At 63.3% G+C, this 23,176-nt stretch overlaps 1 protein-coding gene across 1 annotated transcript in view; it reads left to right on the forward strand.

The window, feature by feature from the left end:
* Positions 1-23,176, forward strand: part of TDRD9 (tudor domain containing 9) — a gene marked incomplete at both ends in the record, with an annotated part of 49,481 nt that overhangs the window by 21,528 nt on the left and 4,777 nt on the right. The window contains 21 exons of the mRNA XM_084240342.1: positions 173-230; positions 2,741-2,845; positions 4,535-4,632; positions 4,925-5,056; positions 5,989-6,154; positions 6,241-6,304; positions 6,372-6,435; positions 6,624-6,668; positions 7,202-7,255; positions 8,888-9,004; positions 9,657-9,764; positions 10,141-10,241; positions 13,050-13,223; positions 14,402-14,513; positions 15,623-15,835; positions 16,060-16,149; positions 16,635-16,895; positions 17,421-17,576; positions 18,091-18,161; positions 19,035-19,144; positions 19,453-19,549. Of these exons, the coding sequence (XP_084096468.1) occupies positions 173-230; positions 2,741-2,845; positions 4,535-4,632; positions 4,925-5,056; positions 5,989-6,154; positions 6,241-6,304; positions 6,372-6,435; positions 6,624-6,668; positions 7,202-7,255; positions 8,888-9,004; positions 9,657-9,764; positions 10,141-10,241; positions 13,050-13,223; positions 14,402-14,513; positions 15,623-15,835; positions 16,060-16,149; positions 16,635-16,895; positions 17,421-17,576; positions 18,091-18,161; positions 19,035-19,144; positions 19,453-19,549 (2,396 nt within the window). The remainder of the gene's footprint in view (positions 1-172; positions 231-2,740; positions 2,846-4,534; positions 4,633-4,924; positions 5,057-5,988; positions 6,155-6,240; positions 6,305-6,371; positions 6,436-6,623; positions 6,669-7,201; positions 7,256-8,887; positions 9,005-9,656; positions 9,765-10,140; positions 10,242-13,049; positions 13,224-14,401; positions 14,514-15,622; positions 15,836-16,059; positions 16,150-16,634; positions 16,896-17,420; positions 17,577-18,090; positions 18,162-19,034; positions 19,145-19,452; positions 19,550-23,176) is intronic.

A 23,176-nucleotide genomic window follows, 5' to 3' on the forward strand; every position in this document is an offset into this window, starting at 1 on the left:
CCCCTGCGGCCCCAGTGGGGGTGACTTGTGTGAGATGGGGAGAGGCTGACTGCAGAGTCAGCGGCGGGAGCTCGCAGGAGGCCCCAAGTGGCGTGGAGCGTGAGCTGCCCATGCCTGCTGCAGGCCCAGGGTCAGTGAGGGTGGACATTGGCTCTTCCTCCCCGCGCGCTAGGTTATCCTGTCCACGAACATCGCAGAGAGCTCGGTCACGGTCCCCGACGTCAAGTACGGTAAGCGACGCCTGCCACCTTGCCACGCGGGCTGCCCGTCGGCTGGCCTGTTGGTCCTGAGGAGAGGCTCCCCGACTCACCCTGGCTGGGGAGAGGAATTTCCACTAGCAGGTCCCTGTGCCCCTGTGGCGCCCGCCTTTCTCACGGTGGCCTGTGGGGCTGGGCTGCTGTGGGGTGTCGGGGGGCAGGAGATTCTCTGGGAAGCCCCAGGTGGAGCCCTGGGCCTGGGGCCTGTGGGTGTTGGGGTGCAGGGGCGGGGCGGGTGTGTCTGTTACTGGAGGCAGGTGGAGGGAGCTGGGTCCACTCCCTGCAAAGCCATCACTGACCTTGCCTCTGGATCTCTCCTGAGTGCTGCTCAGGGTGCTCTCATTCCTGTCGGGGGCCCTGACTTGTGCGAGGACCGGGGTGAGTGAGACCAGGCCCTGTCCTCACGGCAGCAGTGTTCTGGTGGGAGGCTGACACGCGTTAGCTCAGAGAGTTAAACGTCACGTAGCGGGCGAGAGGACTAGAAAGCAGACTTTTGGGTAGGGTGAGGGGGCAGCACCTCTTTGAGGAAGCACAATTTGAGCGGGACTTGAGGAGGAGCAGGCGGTGCAGGGACGCAGCTCCAAGGGGACGTGACCGGAGGAAGTGAGAAGGCCGTTGTGGCTGGATGGGGCAGGGTCTGGGCTCGGGGCCAGGTGGGGACAGAAGGCCGGGGCACACGCAGGGCGGGTGTGTGACGGGTGAGCAGGTGCTGACGTGCAGTGGGCTGAGTGGAGGTATGTGCGGGGGACAGCAGGGGCACCGGGCGGGGAGCGCCGGGGAAGGTGGCGTCTTGTCCCTGCATGGGCAGTAACGGGGAGGAAGAGAGTGGGCTGGACCCCCTAGAGCGGGGGTGTGGTGCAGCGGGGTGGCTGGGGAGGAGAGGTACCAGCCGGCCCCATGGGGCTTCTAGGGCTTCTGGCTGCCTCCAAGGGAGACTGAGGAGCATTGGCGGGGCTTGAGGCCAGGAACAGCTGGACGAGGGGCAGTCCACAGACTCCCAGCGGCCTGAATGGAGGCGTTGGGGCCGAGAGCCGAGTCCACGGGGTCTGCTTGTCTGGGTCAGAGCCAGTGGTGCTTTAGGATGGGGGGGATGAGAAGTGGGCAGTTCTGGGTGGACTGCAGGCAGCCTAGGCTCTGCCACAGGATGTGCCAGGCGGCCCCAGGACGGGGCAGAAACCTCCGGGTGGCCGGGGGTGGGAGTGGTGAGGAGCTGCATTGGGTCACGGTATCTTTGACACCCGCGGGGTGTCCGGGTGGAGTGTGGGGAACCAGGTGTGTGAGCCTGGAGGCCAGGTGGAGAAGCCGACGGGATCGGTGGGTGATGGCCCAGCGAGGGCCGGCCCCGTCAGAGAGGAGGTGCGGCAGGCCACAGGAGTCAGGGAGCGCCCGCTTGGGACCGCCTCGGAGCCACCGCAGAGCATGAAGGAGCACGTCTGGTGTGGCAGGTCGAGTTTGTGCAGGATGGAAATCTCCTCTGGGGATTAGCAGCATGGACACATCCGTGCCCTGGACGAGCAGGGTCTGTGACAGGAAGTCAGAGGACGCCCCCAAGGTGTTCCTGTTCTGGGGAGCAGGGACTTGGGGCCAAGAGAAGCTGCTGCCCAGAGGACAGGAGGAGTGGACAAAGTGTTTGAGGGCTAAGGTGACATGAAGTGGGGCTCATAGTGAGCAGGGGGGGACCCCCCTGCATGTTGGGGCCACTGAGACCAGTGGCCGGGAGTTTCAAGGGGCAGACGGCTAGCAGCCTGTCTTGTCTCGTTTCCCTCTGCAGCCACTGGAGCTGGAGGTGGCGGGGTGTGCTTGAGTCAGAGGACTAGTGCAGAAGCCAGGCCTTCAAGGTCATGCGTAAGCAGGCCTGGGAAGTGAGGGGGCGAGGTGGCAGGTGAGGGGCTGCTAGCAGGTGGCAGGGCCCCCAGCCTGGGCTTACGAGGGCTCACTGTGCTTGGCAGGTGGTTCTGGTTCTGGAGGTCTGCTGGAAACCGGGTTGGGGGGGGTCGCTGCCTTTGGTGCTGACCGAGTCTTCCAGGGAAGCAGCTGTGAAGTGGGTGGAGAGGGGGTCGCTGGGAGAGGAGTTCCTGGCTCCGGGGGTGGCTCCTGCAGATTTGCGGGGGCGTCCTGTTACCTGGGAAGCCAGGAGGGGAGGGTGTGCACAGTGAAGCAGCAGGGGAGTTCAGGAGGGAAGTCGCAGGGAGGGTTGGTGGGTTACCCTTTGGGGAGCTGGACTGTCCAGGTGCCAGCCCAGGCTGAGGCGCTTCTCTGGCCACCCCGCTACGCCCCCAGGCTCCCGGGCAAACACAGGCGCTCTGGATGCAGCGCAGACATGGGGCGTGCGCCGAGCCCCTCTAAGCAGCGTGTACTGCGCCCCGTCCTGGGTGATGGGCGGGCACCCTCCTGGACTGCTCCTCGTGCGCTTGTCTTGCTGTGACTGTTGCTCATGCTTTTCTTGTTAGCCTGGCGCTTACATTCCTTTTTTTAAATGACAGTTATAGATTTTTGTTTGACTAGAACTCTGGTTTGCGATGAGGACACGAATTATCAGAGTCTGCGGCTGAGCTGGGCCTCGAAGACCAGCTGCGAGCAGAGGAAAGGTAAGTGGCTGGTAGGCCTCCGCCCGCCACGCCCCACTGCCCAGGCCCCGAACGGGCCCATCGTCTTGCACGTAATGGCGCTTGTAGCCGTCGTCGTCATGGCAACTTTAAACATTTTGGAGAACAGTCATGGGAGCCAAGTGGCCGCGTGTGACGTTGGTCCTCCTCGTGCTGATTTCCCCCCGAGAGCTGCTCCTTCTTGGTGGCTGGTCCTGGGCTGGACAAGCTGGTAGAGGCTGGGATTTGCTGGGCAGCGCCAGGCTGGGGGAGGTTGCCCAGGCGGTGTTCTTGGTGTGGCCTGAGGCCTGGCTTAGCTTTGCGAGAGGACTGGGGAGGACAGGCAGGCTTGGGCAGGAAGCCGCTGGCCGCAGGCAGCCGAGTCGGAAGCAGAGCCATGGGCCATCACGGTCACCACCGGGCTGTGCGTTCCCTCCTGGCACCCACGTTGTCTCGGGTGCAGCCAAGACAGAGTCCACTGGGCAGGGGGCTGGAGTTTGAAGCCAGAAGTCTGGCTCTGGCCGCGGCTTAACCACCAGGCAGTTGCTCTCCCAAGGCGGCTTCCCTGGGAGGGGCTGAGGCGTGAGCGCTGCTCCCTGCTGTGGAGACACCTGGTGTGGAGCCTCAGCGTGTGCACACCGTGTTCTCCCCACTGAACATGGGAGCAGGGGACTGAGTGCGCAGAGCTGCCGCGGTCGGCTTGGGGGCGCTGCGGCGTGGGGCTGTGTCCTGTGGCCTTCTGTGTGGGGGGGGCTCCAGTGACTAGGAAACCTTCCTAAGGGAGGTTGCCAAGGTAGCCCCGCAGCCCTGGGGCCCTGCCCCCACCCGCCATCTGCACCGAGCCAGGCAGTCCCTGTGTGTGTGCAGGGCTGTGTCCCCCACCCCATCCGTCCTCACAGCGTGGCTCGGGGCCGTGTGGGTGGAGCGCACAGCTTGTGGCCTTGGTGGCCCCGCCCCCTTCCCTGCTGTCCGGGAGGCCCTTGAGGGGCTGCATGACTGGCAAGGTCACTTTGGCTGCCCCTTCTCCCTCTCTCCCTCTGGTGGGGCAGGAACTGCATAGTGGGGCGTGGACAGGCAGGAGTTCAGGCCGCTCCTCCTTCCTGACTGCACAGGGAGGACGGCGCCTCCGGGCTGCCCGTTCCCTTAAAGCTGGGTGCTTACCAGGCCCTGCGGCGCGGCTCCGGAGCCGGGGCTGTGCCCCACATGCGGTCCTAGGAGAGCTGTGCCCGCTGGGGCTCTGTGGGCCGGGCCTGCTGCTGAGCGTGGCGTGGAGTCACGTGGCCTGGAGCTGTCGTCTGGCAGGGCCCTGCAGAGGTGCGGCACAGAGAACACAGGAGAAGGAGGTGGTAGCCACCGTCTCCCAACGCCCGCCCCCCCCCCCCCCCCGTGTCCTCTGTGGGCGCCCCAGCCCCGCTCTGCTCTTGTGTTCCTGGCGCGGCGGGGGTGTTGGCAGGAGGGCACGGGGTTTATGGTGTCAGCTTCCACTGCACGTGGTGTCCAGGGTCTCTGGAAATGGGCCTGTAGTGGTCACTGCAGCTGTAAAGGGCGGTGCTCGCCCATGGCCCGATGCTGCGCTGCCTCCCGCGGGGCCAGGCAGCGAGAAGCACGGCAGCCGCTGCGCACCTGGGTGTGGCGTGGAGCCGGTGCTGGAGGCGCTCACGCCGTGGGGTTTGGTTGTCTCCCCTTCGGAAGGCCGCGCGGGGCGAGTGTCCAGAGGGTACTGCTACCGACTGGTCCACAGGGACTTCTGGGACAACTGCATCCCCGACCACGTCGTCCCCGAGATGCTGGTGAGACCCCGTGCCCCTTCCCGCGCAGGCGCTCAGACCTGAGGGTCCCCGTCACGGAAGAGTCACCGACTGTCTCCCCTTGCAGCGTGGCTCGCGTGCCGGGGGGTGGGGGGGACGCCCTGGCTCTGTGGTTAACAGGTGGCGCCCGCCCCGCCCTCCTCCCCGCCGCTGTCCTTCCTGTCGCCCTCCCGCCTGCCCCGTCCTCCCTCCCTGCCCACGGCCCTCCCCTGGAGCGCTGGGCGGACGGGTCAGTGGAGGCGGTCAGCACGTGTCTCACCCCTGCTCTTTCCAGCGCTGCCCCTTAGGAAGCACAATACTGAAGGTGAAGTTACTGGACATGGGCGAGCCAAGGGCTCTGCTGGCCACGGCCCTCTCCCCGCCCAGCCTGGGGGACATCGAGCGCACCATCCTGCTGCTCAAGGAGGTAGGACGGGCTCCAGGTGCTTGTGTTGGGAAAAGCTGGGGTTTTGGGGGTATGTTTTTAAAGTTTGAGATAAATGCAGAGCTCTTCGCAGTGTTTAGGATGTTGTCAGCATTTCTTGGGGGTGCTGAGTACTGTGTGCAGGGTGCTAGCACTGGGTGCTGTGAGCTGGGTGCTGTGTGTGGGGTGCTGTGTATAAGGTGCTGGGTGCTATGTGCAGGGTGCTGGGTGCGGGGTGCTGTGTATAGGGAGCAGGTGTGTTGACCGGGCTCTGCGCCCCTTGCTTAGCTGGCTGTCTTGCTGCAGCTTGCGCCCCTCTCACTGCCGCCTCTGTCTCTGGCGCCGGGGCCCTGCGCCGCCTCTCGGGTCTGTGCCGCTGCCGCTCGCTCAGGCTCCTGCTCCCCCGATCCTTCCTCTCCTGCTTGTTCCTTGCTGGAAAGCTCCGTGCCCTAGGGGGTCGACGCTGACCCCCTGGCCAGGCGCCTGTGGGGTCCCCATGTCAGTGGGCAGAGGACTTTGTATTTCTGGCCCTCAAAGTGGGGTGCCTCGGTCTTTGCCCTTTAGTTTGATTTCCACCTAGGTTTGCGTGAGGGGAGACACATCTGCCAGGTCGAGAAAGGCCCCGCGCCAGGTTATTGTCGCCTCTGTGAGCCCGCGAGGGTTGCTGGGCCGAGGCCAGCACTCTGGAGCGCGGAGGTGTGAGGTCAGCGGCTCTGTGGGGTGTCCTGAGTGTCATCCATGTGTCACTTTTTTATCGGAAATTATCAGCTGTGTTCCGAGTTCCTGAAAGCAAACTAGTGTGTCCGCCCTGTGCGAGTCGACCCGGCTGTCTTTCAGCACCTCACTGACTGAAATTCGGTCGTCACACCCTGCTGTCCACACCGGCCCGGGGGTGTGGCGGCCCCGTGCGCTAAGAGCGCCCTGTGCTCCGTCAGGTCGGCGCCCTGGCGGTCAGCGGGCAGAGAGGAGACGAGAGCCCCCACGACGGTGACCTGACCTTCCTGGGGAGGGTGCTGGCCCAGCTCCCTGTCAGCCTGCAGCTGGGCAAGCTCATCGTGCTGGGCCACGCCTTCGGCTGCCTGGAGGAGTGTCTCATCATCGGTGCGCGCTGCCGAGGCCGGCGGGGGGCGGGGTGGGGGGGCACGCACCCGGCACCTCACCCACACCCTCTGCTCTCTTCCTTTTAGCTGCTGCTCTGTCTTTGAAGAATTTTTTTGCGATGCCTTTCCGGCAGCACCTCGATGGGTATAGGTATGTCACGCTCACGCGGGGACGCCGCTCCGCCGTCCGGGGTCGGTGACGCCCGCTCTGTCCGCAGGAACAAGGTCAGTTTCTCTGGCAACAGCAGGAGTGACTGCATCGCGCTTGTGGAGGCCTTCAGAGTGAGTGGCCTCTGCGCCCCTCTGGGGGGTTCTGGGGCCCGTCACACCCCCGGGAGGAGTAGAGGGGGTGGGATCCAGTTTTATGACGCTGACTGAAAAAATGAAAGCTGTGTGTTTTCTCTGGCCAAAGCCAAACTTAAAAGAAGGCTGTTGTCAGCCAGGTACCTGATGCTCTGCTCTGTTTCCAGGCATGGCAGACTTGCCGGCAGAGGGGAGAGCTGCGCCACCCCAAGGTAGGCCAGGAGGGGGAGCCGAGCCACCCCAGGTGGACCAGGTGTCCTGTGACTCCTGGTGGACACCTAGGAGGCTCTTTGGGGACACTGGCCTGGTGCAGAGGCTGGCACAGACACCACCAGAGAGGCCTCTGGGACACGTGGCGGCCTCTGGGGCAGGTGGCTGCTTCCAGGGGCATGCTGGCCGGGGCGGGGTTGTGGCCAGCGTGCCTGCATGTTGCCCCAAAATAAGGGCCTGAAAGCCGCCTCTTTGCTGTTCCAATTAAGTTGTAGATAATGGACTTGAGAGAACTCAATCTGTTCGCCCACAGTAAAAAAAATTTTAGAGGTGCGGGTGAGAGATCAAGTATATCCTCCCTCCATCATGAGTAGCTTGGAAGGGCTGAGGGTGAGCGGGAGCCCAGGCTGTGCTGCCCTCCGGCTGCCCCGTGCGGAATGGAGTCAGCCTTGCTGCGCTTTGGCCGGCTTGTGCCGGCGCCTGGTCAGCGCTGACCTGTGTTAACAGCGGGTGGCGTGCTCTTCTGTGTTTAAAGGATGAACTTGACTGGGGACGACTGAATTACATTCAAATCAAGAGGATTAGAGAGGTGAGTTTTCGCTGCCTTGAGTCAGGTCAGGCTCACCGGCGCACATGTGCAGGCCCAGTGCGGGTAGCCGTGAGGCCCGGGAGCCGCCCACAGGCCTAGAGTCTCCGCGGCTGTGTCAGCATGTGTGTTTGATGCTTTTGATGGAGGTGTTTTTATATCGAAGTAGATATTGAGTGTGACGTGAGTATGTAATGCATGATCCACTGTCGGGCTGGTAGCACCGACCTGATAAAGAAACAGGCATCGTGGGGCAGGCTGCATGTGCAGGACGCTGCTGAGCAAGCAGAATCCTGGCCTTTGTGTTGCTAGAATGATCACATAGCATCAGTTACGTGGGGTAGGAGGACAAGGAGAAAAAGGTGGGTGCGACTACAGAATGTTGCCTAAGGCCTGGGGGACACGAGTCTGCTGACCAGATCGTTACCAGCTTGATGACCAAGTGTCGAAATCGAAACCAGACCCCAGGCCCCGGCCTTGGTTCTAATCTTATCAACAAGGCATCCACTGATGAGCTTCTGGGGTCCCTTGTCAGGCCCTCCGGGAGTTCCCAGTCATACTTCCCGGCTCTATGAGCCAGGAGTGGGAGTAAGTTTATGTGTCTGTCATCAGTCCTCTGGGCGTTCCTGGTCACACCTTGTGAGGCACGCCCTTCCCAGGGTGATCACGCTTTCTGCCAGCGATGGATTTGAAAGGCACCTGTGGGGTTGGGCCCTTATGACTGATTGAAGGGCAGTTCTGAACTCGAGCGGGAATGCAGACCCGCAGGTAACAGAAATGGTGGCCGAACAGGCCGCTAAGCCTAGCAGACCCACACTGTGGAATGTAAGTCATGCTGTCTGTGTCTTAGCCCCATGGCATATGATCACGTGTAATACACGCTCACATGTTGTGTGTAACTTTGCACAGTGTCAGGAACCCCTCCTCCTCACTCTGAGTGTGTGTGCTGTGCCCGCTCCGTGCTGGGTGACTGGATGTGTGTCTTCAGGGGTCCCCAGAGCCACCTCAGAGTCAGCGATTTGCCAGAAAAACTCCAGACCTTAGAAAGGCCACTGTACTGGGGAGGAGTCCCTGCTGCTGGAGGGTGAGGTGACGCCTCGGAGGGGCGGGCGCACCTCCCCAGCCCTCCCTGCTGTGGGCGCGTGCAGTGGCTGGCTGGCCCTGAAGCCCTGGGTGGCCACTGTGCCCTTGGGAGAGGATGTCTGTGCCCACGCTGGCCCTCTGTGCCTGGGCGCGGGTCTCTGCGTGCGCTGTGGGGTGACCTGATGGCAGTTACTACCTGTCTCGGGGAGGCCCCGCCACACGTCCCGCCACTGCTGGGAACCGTTTGTTGTGTCCAGGCTGTCAGGTCACAAAGATGCTTTTCTGAGCCAGGGGCCCACAGGCTCCGAGGTCACCACAGGAGTTGGCCAGTGATTGGGGTGTCCTGGTGTGGACACCCAGGCCTGAATCGGCGTCTCACACTCTGCGAGATGCTGAGTCTCTTTTATTTCGTTTTGAGATCAAATCTCGGTTTGTCGGTTATGCCATGTAGGTGTTTTTGAGGAGAAAGGTGGGGAATTTCAACCTGTTGTGCCCCCCGCTGGTCTGCGCTTCTGTGCGAGGCGGGCAAAAGCGCTCTCCTGGTGTCTCCAGGTGGCCGAGCTGTACGAGGAGCTGAAGACCAGGGTCTCGCAGTTCAACATGCACGTGGGGGCCCGGCGGCCGGCCCTGGCACAGGACTACAGCCACAAGCAGCGCTTTGTCCTGCAGGTGCGCACCGCCTCTCCTGCCCCGCCCCCCATGTGTCCTCCAGTGTTGGGGTTCCCCGCTGTGCTCTGGTATCCAGAGATGTGTCCTCTGTGGCTGTCTCTGCACGCAGCAGCACCCATGTTGGTGCTTTCTGGAAGGGAGCACTACTGGGGAGAGCTGGTGCAGGCAGCGCCCCTCTTTAGAGGCGCTACTGTACTGGGGTGCCGTGGCCAGGTCAGCGTGGACAGCCACTCGGGAACCCGGAGTGGGGAGGGTCACATGGCAGACCCCTATAAGGGGGCAGTTCAGAAAGGAGCATTTTCCTGATGTCCGGTTGCTGAGAGGCCGAGGAGTCCCCCAGGTGGGGTCTAGCCACACCTTCTGTGAAGGAAGGGCTCTGGGCCGAGCACCTGCCGTGGGTGTGGCACAGCCGCTGCACCAGTGCCCTGTCCTGCTGGGGTGGACCTGCACAGACGTTGGGGGCCGGGCTCGCCCTGGGAAGGGGCCGCAGTGGGGGTGCAGGGAGGTCACTGCACAGCCTGCCCACCACCGCCTGGGCTCAGAAGTTTGGTGCCACGTGGCTCGGCCTCTTCCCCAGGTTTGTGCAAGGGTGAGCATTGCCTGGGTCTTGGCGCGGCGGGGCTCTGCTTCACGAGGTGGCCTTCCCTTGCAGGTGGTGCTGGCAGGCGCATTTTACCCCAACTACTTCACGTTTGGGCAGCCTGATGAGGAGATGGCTGTGCGGGAGCTGGCGGGCAGGGACCCGAAGACAACCATTGTGGTAGGTTGGAGGAGGCACCAGCCTCAGATGCTGTGTTGGGGTGGCCCCTGCTTCGCCCTCACCTGCCTGGTACGCCCCTGTGTGAGCGCTGTGCTCTTGGCGGCCCAGCCAGCCTCGTCTGCAGAGTGTTTGTGGCTGCACTGACCAGCGGCCTCCCACCTTGAGGGGTTGCAGGCCTCTCCCTGCTGACGAGCAGCATTTGACTATAGCCCCAGATGTGACTGTCCACTACAGTCGCCCAGAGGGTTTTGTTGAGTTTCAAGGTCAGATCTAAATTCAGTTGGGCTGTGCTGTGGACTGGGGCAGCGGGCCTGACTCCGGCGCGTGCCCGTGAGGCCCGCGCCTATGCCCTGACTGCCCGGTGCTCTGCCCGCAGCTGAAGCACCTTCCTCCCTACGGCTTCCTGTACTACAAGCAGCTGCAGTCGCTCTTCAGGCAGTGCGGCCAGGTCAAGTCCATCGTGTTTGATGGTACAAAGTAAGTGGACATCAGCAACTGCAGCTCTGAGGATGCTGTGAACCCTTGCCACCCTGGAGCCAGACTCAGAGCTGAGCGAGTGTGGGCGCAGGGTTCGAGCAGGCTGCCCACGCCCCGATGCTGTGGTGAGGTATCCTCTCTGCCAGGCGCGGCTAAGAAAGTGGGGCCAGTGGGCAGCAGCCGTGCCTACCCAGGGTGGAGCACCCTTTCCAGGTCTTCTGCCCACTTACCAGCCTCTGTGGCCCTCAGCAGCTCATCTGCTGGGACAGCCCGAGCACAGGGCCTCAGTGTGTCAGGGAGACGAGTGCTGCCAGACCACGTGCCCAGGCCGCGCCAGGGTCGGTGGAGCAGTGGCGGCCGCAGCACCATGCCGGTTCCGTCGCCAGAGTGCTCCCAGGGCCGGAGCAGGCGGTCTCTGTCGATGCTTCTGCTGGTTCTTAACTGTCAGAGTTGTGTTTTTCTCCAACATTTTGAAATTTTAAGTGACAAACTTTGTCGGTGTAACAGTACTTAATGCTTGTTCTTGGAGTAACATCTGCGAGTTAATTCCAATAGAGCTTGTAAATTCATTTATTTTTTTAAAGATTTATTTATTTATTTATACAAGCACTGGGTACAGTCAGAAGCGTGGGAGGGAGAGAGAATTCACCAGAGCCAGAATGGGGAACAGAACCCGCAGCCTGATGAAATACACTGCTGAGGGGAGCAGTGGGCGGCAGGAGAGGTCTGTGCGCCATGTGGGACCCTCACCCGGTGGCCGGGGATCGAACCGGCGCTGCAGAGGCTGCGGGCAGCCTTGCAATCCAGCGCTCAACCACTGTGCCACCAGGGGAGGCCCCTAAATTCATTTTCAACGCGGGTGGTTCCTACGCATGCGTGATGATCCATCCCTGTGGCCGTTGCCAGCTTCTTCAGTGCGGCACAGCAGCCCCACAGGCCCGGCCTCCTGGCATAGCGGCGACTCTCCCGGGCCCGGCACCCAGCTCTGCTTCCTCGGTGTCCGAACGCAGAACGAAGAGCCGAGTTCTTAATGTCTATCGTGGCTAATGGCTTGCTTGAGCTGCTGGGCCGTGCGGCTGAGCTCTCCTCCTCCTGCGTGCCAGTTCTCAGCCTGGCAGGGCAGATGCTGTTTCAGTCTGACCTGCGCGGTAGGAACCTGGGCCGCGCTGAGGTCATGCAGCTTGCAGTCCTCACGCTGGATGGAGTGTGTGTCTTGTCTCCTTTTTCCGGGACCTCTTATTAAGTGTCTCAGTTTTCCTCAGCTCCTCAGCGTGCTTGCTGCTTGGCCACGCCCAGCCACGGGTTTTCTGGCTGTGTCGGTGCTGGTTCCGTGCGGCCACGCCAAGCATTTAAAGGCCAAGCTGGCTTATGGGGCCGTGGGGAGGGTGAAGGCTGTGATCCTTTTGGGGCCACGCAGGGCCCACTGGTGTGCAGTGTGGTGTGCCACCGCCTTCTGTGAGAGGCACTTGTGGGGCTTCCGGGCATAGTGGAAGATCCTGGGTGGGGCCAGGGGTTTGCAAAGGTTTTCTCTGAGCCTCAAAACGGGAGCCTGTTCCTGTGCAGAGCTTCAGGGGGGCAGGCCCAGGGCCTGAAAAGCTGGGGCGAGGTGGGGCAGGTCTGGGGCAAAACCCAGCTTGGGTGCTGTTCTGCTGGGGCTGACCGCAGGACAGGAGGCCATTGTGGGGTCAGGTGTTGTCTCTCTGTACTTGTTGCCGAGGCTGGGGCTGCACCTGTGCCAGCCTGCCCTGCCCCCGCCCGAGAGGGGCAGCGGGCCTTGGACCTGGCGTCTCAGCCGACAGCTGGTGGTGAGGGCCAGCTGACGGGTGACCAGCGTGCTGTGTCCGGGTCACCTCTGAGGGCTGTTCCTTGTCCGGCACCACCTCTCCTCTGCTACCTGTTGCTGTTTGGCCCAGTGTCCAGTGCTGTCTGTCTGGCCCAGCCTTCAGACTGTGGCTGGGGCATCTCGCCCCTCCCCCTCACCGCAAGCACCTCCAGCTGCGGTGAGTCAGGTCTCGGCCACTGCTCCAGGCTCTTGTAGACAGGACGGCACCATTTTGACCTTTTGTATAGGTCGCATGGACGCTGTGGATGCTCTCTGGAGTGAGGTGTAGCCGGTGGCCTGGAGGACTCTTGGTTTCCCCTGTTTTTTAAATAAACCCTCTTGTTCCCTGACCTGTCTTCCACCTGGCCCTGGCCCCTGTCCTCTCGTGGCCCAGCCCCCCCTTTAGTGTTGTCTCAGAAGCAACGGTACATGGTCCGTGCACGGAGCGACCAGGGAGAGGCTGCCGTGGGGCGTGTGCGGTAGGCGGAGGGCATGGGAACACACACTTCACGGCGGGAACGGGAGGGCACCGAGGGCTGCGTCTGTCATGAGTGGGGCTCGGGCCCCTGACGCTGCCTCCCTCTGCCCTGGGCACTTAGGCTGGGCAGGACCGCCAGGGGTAAGGGGGCGCATATTTGGGGGGAGCACCCGAGTGCGGCCTGCTCCCTGGCAGGGTTTCTCGGTCTCCGCTTTGCCTCACAGCCAAGCAGGAGCAAGCCGGAGCTCCGCCTCGTCTTGGCATGGCGGGGACGGGGGCTTGTAGTGCCACGCCGCGTGGCTGGGTGCCGTCTGCATGCCGCGGGCGCCGCTTGCGGAGCTGATGCCGTGTCATTGTCACTTTGGACGGAGTGGGTCACCTTCTCCAGACGAGGGCTGTGTGCTGGCGGGTTACACAGCCAGGGTCGCCGGCGCTCTGAGGACCTTGACGCTAGTGCGCGGCCAGGCGGCCCCGGGGCTGGGCTTACCCCATCCTGCATGTGTGGCAGGGCCTTCGTGGAGTTCTCGCGGAGCCCGACTGAGCGCGTCAAGACGTTGCCTGCGGTGTACATGGCCGTCAAGATGTCGCAGCTGAAGGTGTCCCTGGAGCTCAGCGTCCACTCCGCCGAGGAGATCGAGGGGAAGGTGCAGGGAGGCTCGGTGTCCAAGCTCCGGAACACCAGGTACTGGGGGCCTCCCCCGCAGCCCCTGGCCTCATCTCCTTTCTGTACACCCTGGCCTCGCCGAGCGCGTTTCTCCTTCCTGCCAGCGGCAGCCCGTTGTCCAGCTGCGGGCGCCACCTCCCAGCTGCCCTCCCCGTAGAGTGGTGGTGCCCTGCGAGCAGAGTGGAATGTGGAGTCTCGTTCTCCGCAGAGCAGGAGGCGGTCAGGGACTTGGCGGGCCGTCCCGCCCCGGTGGGGGCGGGGGCTGCCCCTTCAGCTCAGGCCCCTGCTAGCTGCCCATGGGGTGTCGCGCTCCCTGTCTGTCAGCGCTCCCCTGGCCCCCCCCAGTGCCTGGAGGACGGGCTGGCGCGGGAGGTGCTGTCGAGTCAGGTGCTGTGCCCAGCGGGGGTTGGAACCCGCGCAGGGATGTGTTCCCAGTGGTGCCCAGCAGCTGTTGGGCACAGGTGAGCCAGCCTGACTTTTCTTTTGCGTGTTCTGAGTTGCCGCTTGTTCTCGTAGCTGCAGCCGTGGGAGCACAGTTGCATGTGTGTGGGAGCCTGGCCTCCCGCTGCCGCCCGGCTGCTCTGCGTGACCAGAGGGCCTGGCGGGCAGCGCAGTGCAGGCCTGGCCTCTCCACTTGGCGTGGAGCAGGGTGACGGGAGGCAGCTCCATCTGCAGGCCCCGCTCCCTGCCTGGAGCCCGGCCCCTGCTGTCTTACCACTTTAAGTGGGGAGCGGTGTTTCCAGGGGCCAGAGTCATGTGCCCCCAGGGTGGGCCCCATGTGGGGTCAGGCGGCACCAAGTCCCGGCTCCAGTGTGCATGCAGAGGGCGGGGGCTCTCACCTCCACAGTACACCCCCAAAAGGGGCGCCTAGTGTGTCACCCCTGGGGTAGGGTTTTTCCTTTGGGTAAACTGGCATTGGCCAGCTTTTATTTTTTTAATCTTACTGGGGTGACACTGGTTTGCAACACCGTGTGTGACTCAGAGGTTCAGGGTCCTACCTGCTCAGACTCTGTCACCATACCTACCACCACCAGGCCACAGGCCCCGTCATGGCCCCGGGGACCTCCCCAAGCCCCCAGGGCTTCTATCATGATGGTCTTTCCTTAGGAGCACAGCGGCACAGGCAGTAATTCAGTGTGTGGTGTCTCTTGTGCGACCCTGGCTCTCCTATCCTGGTTTTCAACTCTGTTAAATAGGGTGAATGTGGACTTCCAGAAGCAGACGGTGGACCCCATACAGGTCTCGTTTAATGCCCTGGACAGATCCCAGACCGTCACGGACCTCCTGCTGACAGTGGATGTCACGGAGGTGAGCACGGAAGGCAGCCGCTGGGTGTCTCCCCTGGGGCCGGCGCAGCTCTGTTGTATGTGTGCCAGGAGCTGACGCACAGCAGGTGCACCTAGTGGGTACGCTGGCCCCTGTGCCTGTTAACCCGCACCATGTGGGGACAGGAACAAGGCCTGTTTATTCCAGGGTCAAAGTATAGCCCTCAGAATGCCAGGCTAGCCATGAGGTACATGTAAGAGTGCTAATGGGTATCATGGCCAACGCCTTTGTGAGTCAGCCCGCATCAGCACATGTTGGCGCTGGTGTCCCTCAGGGCACAGCTCTTGCCCAAAATGATTTCAGCTGAAGTGCGCGCCTCCAGCTGCCATCCAAAGGGCCACTGTCTGGGAAAGCTACCGCTCCTCCTCAGAGGTGGCGCTGTGACGTCCAGGTGGCCAGGCAGATGGCACTGCTTTCTTACAGTCAGGGCTCAGTGGGTCCCTGGGGCTCCTTTCTTCTGGCATTCTGAGGACTGACCTCAGAGCCCAGTCTGCTGCGGGCACAAGGGGGTGGCATAAGAGCCAGCCGGGGAGGCAGGTGTGGGCCCCATAAAGAGGAGCTGCTCCCCCAGGGCCCAGTGGGGCCGCAAAGCTGGAGGGAGGGCCTTCACAACCCTAGCAGCCCAGCGTTGGAGGCCTCTGTCAGCGGGATGGGCCCCCAAACAATGTGCTAACAGCGTAGTTTAAAAAAAGGAAAACAAAACTCTGCGTCTTTATGGAACTTGATAAAAATACTTATCCAGACCGCGTGGTCCCTGCCTCTCTGCGCAGTCAGCTTCTGGGCCTGGCCTGACCCAGCCTGGCCGCTCCCTGCAGGGTCGGTCCATCCTAGCAGCACCGGCTTCGCCCTTTCTCCTTGGGGGACCTTCTCTCTATCTGCGGGGGTCTTTCTAGGCCTGGGCTCTGGCTTTGAGGCGTGGGCTCAGCAGCCAGCCTTGCGGAATCGCCTCTGCGACCTGCCCCGCACCTCAGCTTCGTCCCCTTTGGCCGCCCCCGGGCATGGTGCCACACGGCGGAACGTGCGCCGTCCCCGAGGCGCGGTGGCGGCAGCGGGTATGCTCGGCTCCTGCACACTGCTGCTCCCCCCGCCAGGTGGTCGAGGTGGGGCACTTCTGGGGGTACAGGATCGATGCAAAAAACTCAGAGATCCTGAAGAGACTCACTGCTAAGATAAACCAGCTGGAGCTGGCACCTCTGCCCGTTCACCCCCATCCCGACTTGGTCTGTCTGGCTCCCTTTGAAGACTTTGATAAAGAGAGCTACTTCCGGGCTCAGATCCTCTACGTCTCTGGAAACTCTGCCGAGGTATGTTTTCAGTCACAGACAGCTCGGGCAGAAGCAAGACAAACGTAGACGCGCATTTATCTTTTCTCCCATTAAGGGGAATCACATATAAGACAGCAGGTTGCACAGTAGCCTGGTCACTCCCCCAGAGGCATGTGGACTAAAGCTGGCGCCCCCACCGGCCCAATCCCCGGGTGCATGGCTGCCGTGGCGCCCAGCCCCGCTTCAGGCGCCTGCCTCCCCAGGTATTCTTCGTGGACTACGGCAACAGAGCCCACGTTGACCTCGCCCTCCTGATGGAGCTTCCCTGCCAGTTCCTCGAGCTCCCTTTTCAGGTGAGGTGGAGCCGCTCCCGAGGGCTGGGCGTCGGGGCTGAACAGTGCTGCAGGCGGTGTCTGCCCCCAGCTCCGGCCTGAGTGGAAGGGACTTGTCACCTGAGCGAAGTGTGGCCTCTGCTTTTTCCCCAGCACCGCAGTGCTGTGGAGACTCCTGCGGGTGTTGGGCTTAGAGGAACGTTGTTCTGCATCAGCAGGGTTTTCTAGTCCCCTTGGTGGTTCCTGGTTAGATTGAAACCAGAACAGAAGTTAGGTGGGCTGGGGACACACCATCCAGGGGAAAGACGGTCTAGAAATTACTCTAAACTGGTTTTGTCATTTAAAAGCAGAGCCAAGCCTCTTTACCTAGGAAGCCCCCACCCGGGTGTGCAGGCCTGTGAGGTGCCGGGTGTGGTGGGCCGTGCTGGTAGGCATGCCAGTGGGCCCTGCCGGAGCCCACCACAGGTGGTGCGGCCAGACCGGCTCAGCGCACATGTCTGTCGCAGGCGCTCGAGTTCAGGATCTGCAAGATGCGCCCGTCAGCCCGGTCGCTGGTGTGCGGAGCGCGCTGGAGCTGCGGGGCCAGCCGGCGCTTCTGCTCCCTGGTGCGCGGCTGTGCTCTGCTGGTGAGGGTCTTCTCGGTGGTGCACGGCGTGCTGCACGTGGACGCATTCCGCTGCTCGGGACCCCAGGACGCCACCAGCATCAGGGACGTGCTGGTCAGGGAGGGCCACGCTGAGCTGGCCGAGGAGTCCTATGAGTCCAAGGTGCGCAGGGCTGGCCTGGGGCACCTTCCTGTGGGGAGGGGAGGGGGTGTGGGGCGGCCGCACCGTCATTGCGTCTCACTCTTGGGTTGTCATGTCTTGTCAGTTCCTTCTCGGAGCGAGGGCTAGACTTGCAGGTGTTCTGTACGCGAACTTTAAAAGAAAATGGATTTCAGGATGTAGCTCCTCAATGGAAGTGATGAAGTATTTTTCCAATCACTTCAGACACTGCACAGCTTTGCAAGTGCTTTTCTAAAACCGCCTCTGCGGCTGTCTCAGTCGCTATGGCTGTCCCGCTCCTGGTGGCGGCGGCGGGGGTGTCTGATGCGTGGCCCGCCGTGGGTGGGCCTGACTCCTTTCTGTGTTGGCTTTTCAAAGGGCCTGATGAAAGTACCCTGATACTCCAGGGATCTGGAGGTCGAGGGAGAATAAGGCCATGCCCTGAAATAGCTTGGGGGGCAGTTTGAGTAAGGTGCTTTCAGTGCAATCTTTTCTTCTGGCAAAACCATCTTTTCTTGTTTTGTCCAGCAAAGCCACGAAGTTCTCAAGGGTCTCTTTTCCAAATCAGCAGACAGCACGGCCAGCCTGTCCGCGCCGTCCCCTGTGAAGGACGACGAGAGGGGCCTGATCCGCCTCCTGCTGGACAGCCTCGCGTCCAACCGGCTGGGCACGCCGCGCTGCAAGGTGGCCGGCGCTCGTGGCCGGGAGCTCAGTTTAACACGTGAAACCGCAAGTCTCGGTGGTTTTTCGCTCCTGGCTCCAACGCTGTTACTTTCTCCCGCGGAGTCTGTTTATTAAGACAAGGCCTGGGGGTGCCTGTCCCTCAGCCCTCCTTCCAAAAGTGGCGCTGTGTCTGGCCAGCCTGGCGGGGGACATGCGGGGTGGTGGCGCCCTCCCTGTCCAGGGGCCCCGGCCGCCTCCCCGGCCCACGGCTGGCGCGTGTGAAAGAACGATGCGGCCCCGCGGGATCTGGCACTGCTTCCTTTGTTGGCCAAAGAGTTTCTTAAAAACGCGTTATTGGAGAGTGTTAGCAAACCTTGGCGGAGTGGGCTGGCTTCCAGAAACACGCTCTTTAGAGGCTGCTTCTTGCTCACCCGGGAGACTTGTGACCGTGACGGGACTTTTTCCCCATGGGCTCGGGAGTGTAAAGACGGGCGAGGCGCGGCTGCACGGTGACGGGCGGTGTCCTTGCCCGCAGGCCATCCTCCACGGCCCCTTCAACCCCTACGAGCTCAAGTGCCACAGCCTGACCCGCGTGTCCAAGTTCAGGTAAGGCTGCGCCCCCGCTGCCCGCTTCGGGCTCCCTGCGGGAGCGGGGACGGGCACCCTTTGCCCGGCTCGCCCCAGCCCCAGGTCTGAGACCCCCGCCTCACGCCAGAGTCGCTGTCTGGGCCTGGGAACCTTGTGAGCATCCGGGGGCCGACCCCCCTCGGGGCTTCTGTGGTGAAGAAGCCGGAGCCGGAGGGCGGCTGAGGACGCAGCCCAGGGACAGGCGGGGAGGGAGGCGAAGCCCTGGCTGGGGTCTGGGTGCGGGGACAAGCCGGCGCTGAATTCAGCAGTCTGCACTCGCGGGGAGCGTGGCGAGACCGAGGGCGGGAGCATGCCTGCCACGCTGCGCGGGCTGGGGGGCTTCACTGGCGCATGTCAGACTCTTTGGAAGGCAGCTGTGCACTTAAAATCATCCTTTCCCTTACGGGGAGCCCCACCATCTCAGAGACGTACCCCGCAGCAGTGGCCACGCCTGGGGCTCAGGCCGGCAGTGCTCAGCCCACCTTGGCAACGTGAGCCTGCAGCCCACTGGAGCCGGACGGCGCACCTGCGAAGTGTGCTCTTGGGTGGGGGTGGCGGGTGCTGGGGCAGGAGCCCACCTCAGGGCCTGCCCACAGGTGGTGGGGCAGAGGCAGAAGCCCTACATGAGCTCCCCGGGGGCTTCCGGTCGGCACCAGAATAGTGTGAGCAGGGACGAGGGGGGCCTCTGGGACAGCGCCTGCTCGAGGGCAGGAGGCCGGCTGTGCCCTCTGGATATGCCCCAGCCAGCCTGGGGAGCAGCACCGGGCAGCAGGACCACGAGGAAGGGCGGAGGGAGGCTGCCCAGTGTGGGTAGACTGGGAGGCCCGTCAGGCAGCTGGTGACCCCCCTCAGGTGCGTGTGGATCGAGAAGGAGAGCATCAACTCCGTGGTCATCAGCGACAGCCCCGAGGACCTGCACCAGAGGATGCTGGTCGCCGCCTCGCTGTCCGTCAACGCCACTGGTGAGCGGCTGCCCTGGGCGCTGTCCTGGAGCCCAGGAGGAGGTCCCCATGGCCCTGGGGTGCCCCTTCCCCCCATGCTGCTTCTGCCCGCAAGGGCAAGGCGCTGCCCTGGGTCCAGTCAGTGTGCCGCCCGGAGCACAGAAGGCCCTGCCCTGGAGCCCCGATGGCCTAGCGGGAGGACTCACCAGACAGGGCACTGCCCTGGGAGCAGGGCTTCTGTCCTCAGCACTGTGCCTGGTGCAGCGGGCGCGCTCATAGACGGGGTGTCTGGGGCGCAGTGACAGGCTCCTCCCTCGTTGCTCTGGCAGGGTCCACCATGCTGCTGAGAGAGACCTCACTGATGCCACACGTGCCCGGCCTCCCCGCGCTGCTCAGCATGCTCTTCGCCCCCGTGATGGAGCTGAGGTATGTGGGTCTACAGCTGCCCGGCGCAGGGTCTACCCAGGGCTGTGGTCAGGCCGCGGAGGTTGCCCTCGCTGGCGGAGGACTTGCCTCTGGAGCTTGCTGCCGGGCGGCTTGCGTGGAAGTGGCGGCGGCTGCTCCTAGGACACGGACCCCGGGGTGTGGACCTCCTCCTGCCCTTGTAGGAGCCAGCGGGGCACCGGTTATGGGGGCGCCAGGCCCGGCAGCAGCAGGGGCTGGACACCGGCTAAGCTTTGGTCTTCGAGGTGCACATGCCGCTGGGCGAGAGGAAGTTCTGGCCTCTGGCTGGCCAGGGCCCGTTCCCAGGCGGCTGCTGTGGGGTGTCCTGTGCTGACTGGGCTCTGCCCCGCGGTGGCCCAGAACCTGCTGTCGCAGTTTCAGAACATTGCGTGTTGTTTCCAGCAGCAGAGACAGTTGTGTGTGCTTTCTTCTGTCATGGGCACTCAGCAAAGGGTGCAGTGTTGGTGCTTAAAGCCCACCTTCCCGAGGAAGCGAGGCGGCAGGCGCGGGTGACCCACGAGGCCCCGTGAGACTCCCCAGGACCCTGCAGCGGGGAGTCGCCCAGCACCGTGCTGGCCAGTGTGGGAGTCATTTCTTGATTTGTGCAGTCAGTGGTCATCAGTTTTGAGGAACTGGAAGATGAAAGAGACATTTGATCTGGGGATGCTGTTTCCTCGCACCCCAAGTGTTCAGCCTCGGTGGAGAGTAGGACGGCGTGTCAGAGCAGACCGTGCTGGGGGCCTGCTGGGTCATGGGTGTGCTGCCCCCCCAACCCCCGCCGTGGGCGTCCCCCTGTGTGGTCGCCCGTCAGTGGGCCTTGCAGATGGAGGAGTCGGTGGGAGGGAAGGAAGACGCAGGAGGAGGGGCTTACATTTCGCTTCAACGTGAGAATGAAAAGGAAGTAGGTGTCCCCTCCGCAAGCAGCACGCCTGGCCGTTCGCGGGGCCTCCACCAGGGGGCGCAGCTGACAGGCAGGAGCTGGGGCTCCCTCTGCCCCTCTTTCTGTCCCGCCCAGGCCCACCCAGGCCTGCTGCTTCTCTTGCTGCCCCTTCTCCAGGGCTCCCCCATCACAACAGGGAAGGGAGGGGGCGCTTCCTGGCAGCGTTCATGCCTCTGAGAACCTCAGGGGTGCCTCCTGCCTGGCTTGGGTAGCTGTGGCCTGAGAACTAGGTCATGGGGATGCAGCCTTGGGGGGGTTGTCAGGGCCTGCTGTGCTGGTAGCTCTCCAGCCTCAGAAGGGGAGGAGGTGGGAAGACCCCAGACGGCTGTCAGGTCAGGCGGTTAGGAAGGCTCCGAGGGACACTTGCAAGGGAAAGCTTGCTCTTCACTTTCCTGGCTGTCATGGCCATGGAGCAAATGACCCCCAAGCAGCCCTTTCTGTGCCATACGTGAGGAATGGAGACGGAGCAGCCGTCCATGCTCCATGATGCTGGCCTCTGTGCCGCCGGCTGCTGGCTCTGCCGGGCCAGCTGGGCCTTCCAGGTGGTGGCGGGGTGCCCAGCTCCATGTCCTGAGAGCAGGAGCAGCTCCGTCATTGTCTATGAAGAAGCCGCATGCCTCGCGTGTGTGTGGCTGGCGTCCGCGGGGTGTGACCACCCCTTGCCCAATGGCACGTGGCTCAGAGCTGCTGCCGGCACCATCTCTGACAGACGTGGTTGCCACGGGCCTGCTCATTGAGTTGCTCGAGCGCATTCATGCACTGTTTTGTGGCCAAAAAGAAAATGTCATCTATACCCTGTATTTTAACAGCCCAGGAGGCCTGCGCGTGACAAGAGGTGGCTTCTGGGCCTGGAAGTGTGTGGGGCGTTGGGAGGAGGACCCTCTGGGGCCAGGGAGGGTGCTGGCTGTGGACACACTGGGCTGGCCCTCCACCCCCCGCGGCAGGTCCCCGCTCAGGTGGCCCCATCTGTAGGCAGGGCCACCGCTGAGTCACAGGGGCGAGGGGTGCACCACCCCGCTGGTGACAGATGCGTGGCCGCTGTCCCAGCTGACCGTGTGGGAGTGGGTCCTGCTGGACCAGAGCTGGCCATGGCGGGGCCAGGCAGGGGCGGTGTGTCCCAGCTTAGTGCGGGGTCGAGGGTGCCGGCTCTGACTCCCTTGGGCGCTTCCTCAGGACCGGCCTGTCCTCTTCAGGACACGTCTGCATGTTGGCACCCACCAGGAGCCTGCAGGGCTGGCCGTTGCATTACTGGGGCACCTCTGGGGTGCCTGCAGCATTGCTGGTCCACGCCCCTCCTCCGCTAGACTCGCCCCCTTGCCGCCCTGTCCCGTGGGCGCTGTGGCCTCTGGTGCGGCCTCTGCAGTTGCCGGGGTGACCCAGGCATGCGTCATGTATAGGCATGTGAGCTCGTTTCAGGGTCTTGTTTTCTGTGTCTTGGGTTCTCGGGAGCAGCGGGGATGCCTAGACGAGAACCGCACCCATGCCCAGCAGCCTCACACCGACTTGAGGTCCAGATAGAACCAGCAAGCACTGCTCCCCTGACGGGGCCGCGCTGGACCTCCGCTGTCAGCCAGTGCTGCCAGCCCCTCATCAGGGGCGACGTAGCGGTTCCTGATTTTGGTGCCGGTCGGTCGTCTGCCTTGGAAAGGCTCGCGTGGATGGGGACCATGGCCGGCGCTGTCGTACGGGGAGGGGGTGGCTGCGGGACTGCCGTGCACAGGCCCTCGAGGTCGCTTCCAGCGTGTGCGTCTTTGGGTCTGTGAAGAAAACCCCGCGTGGGCGCAGGTGAACAGTAGGGAGCGCCAGCTGCCGTGCATGCCGGGGCGGGCCTTGGTCACTCAGGCTCAGAACCCCGTGTTTCAAAACGTGTTTCCCTGAGCATCTGGTCTCTCCTCTCGCAGCTGCCCTGGGCCACTCTGGCCATGGCACTGGCGTTCCACCCGGTGCCTGGGCCCAAGATGCTGCCGGGGTGGGGGGTGGAGGCTCCCGCTGGAGGAACCGTGCTCCTTGGTGCGGGCGGCCACAACCTGGGGGAGGAGTGCCCAGAGCTGTGCCTGCCGGCCCAGGGGTACTCAGAACGCAGCTGGACCCCTGGAAGCCCTGAATCGGGGACGCAGGCTGCCGGGACCATGAGGGAAGCTGCCGCACCTAGCGTGCAGGGTGGCCGGTCTGGGGTAGGGGGTAGGCACCGGCCGTGCCTGGGTCTCGGTGGGGCTCGCTGGCGGCCTGGGCCCGGGTGGCGGTAGGCCGCGTGCCGAGGCACTGGGAACGCGTAGCGGGCGCGGGAGGTTGGGCAGCAGGCGTCCCAGCGAGGTGGCGAGGATTCAGGGCACACGCCAGTGGGTTTTTTTGGGATGGGCCAGCAGGACACGGCCTCAGGCGGCCTCATGGCTATGAACAGGCACCCACCACCTCTTGTCCGTAAGGAGTTAGCGCCCAGAAGGGGCTGAGCGGGGAGGCTGTGGTGAAGGACCCTGCCCTTGGGTTACCGTGAAGCAGTGCGAACCGGGGCTGACCCGCGTGGACTGTGCTCTGCTGCCTCAAGCCGGGAGCAGCCGTGCAATCGGGCGCTCGCCCTGCTTGGCAGAACTTGGGCTGATGTCACCGTCTGGGTCTTCGGCTTCCGCAGCAGCGGGTGCAGACTCGAGGTGGCAGCTTTTTCCAATTCC

Source organism: Talpa europaea (genome assembly GCF_964194135.1).
Source record: "Talpa europaea genome assembly, chromosome: 8".
In the NCBI taxonomy this organism is placed as follows: Eukaryota; Metazoa; Chordata; class Mammalia; order Eulipotyphla; family Talpidae; genus Talpa; species Talpa europaea.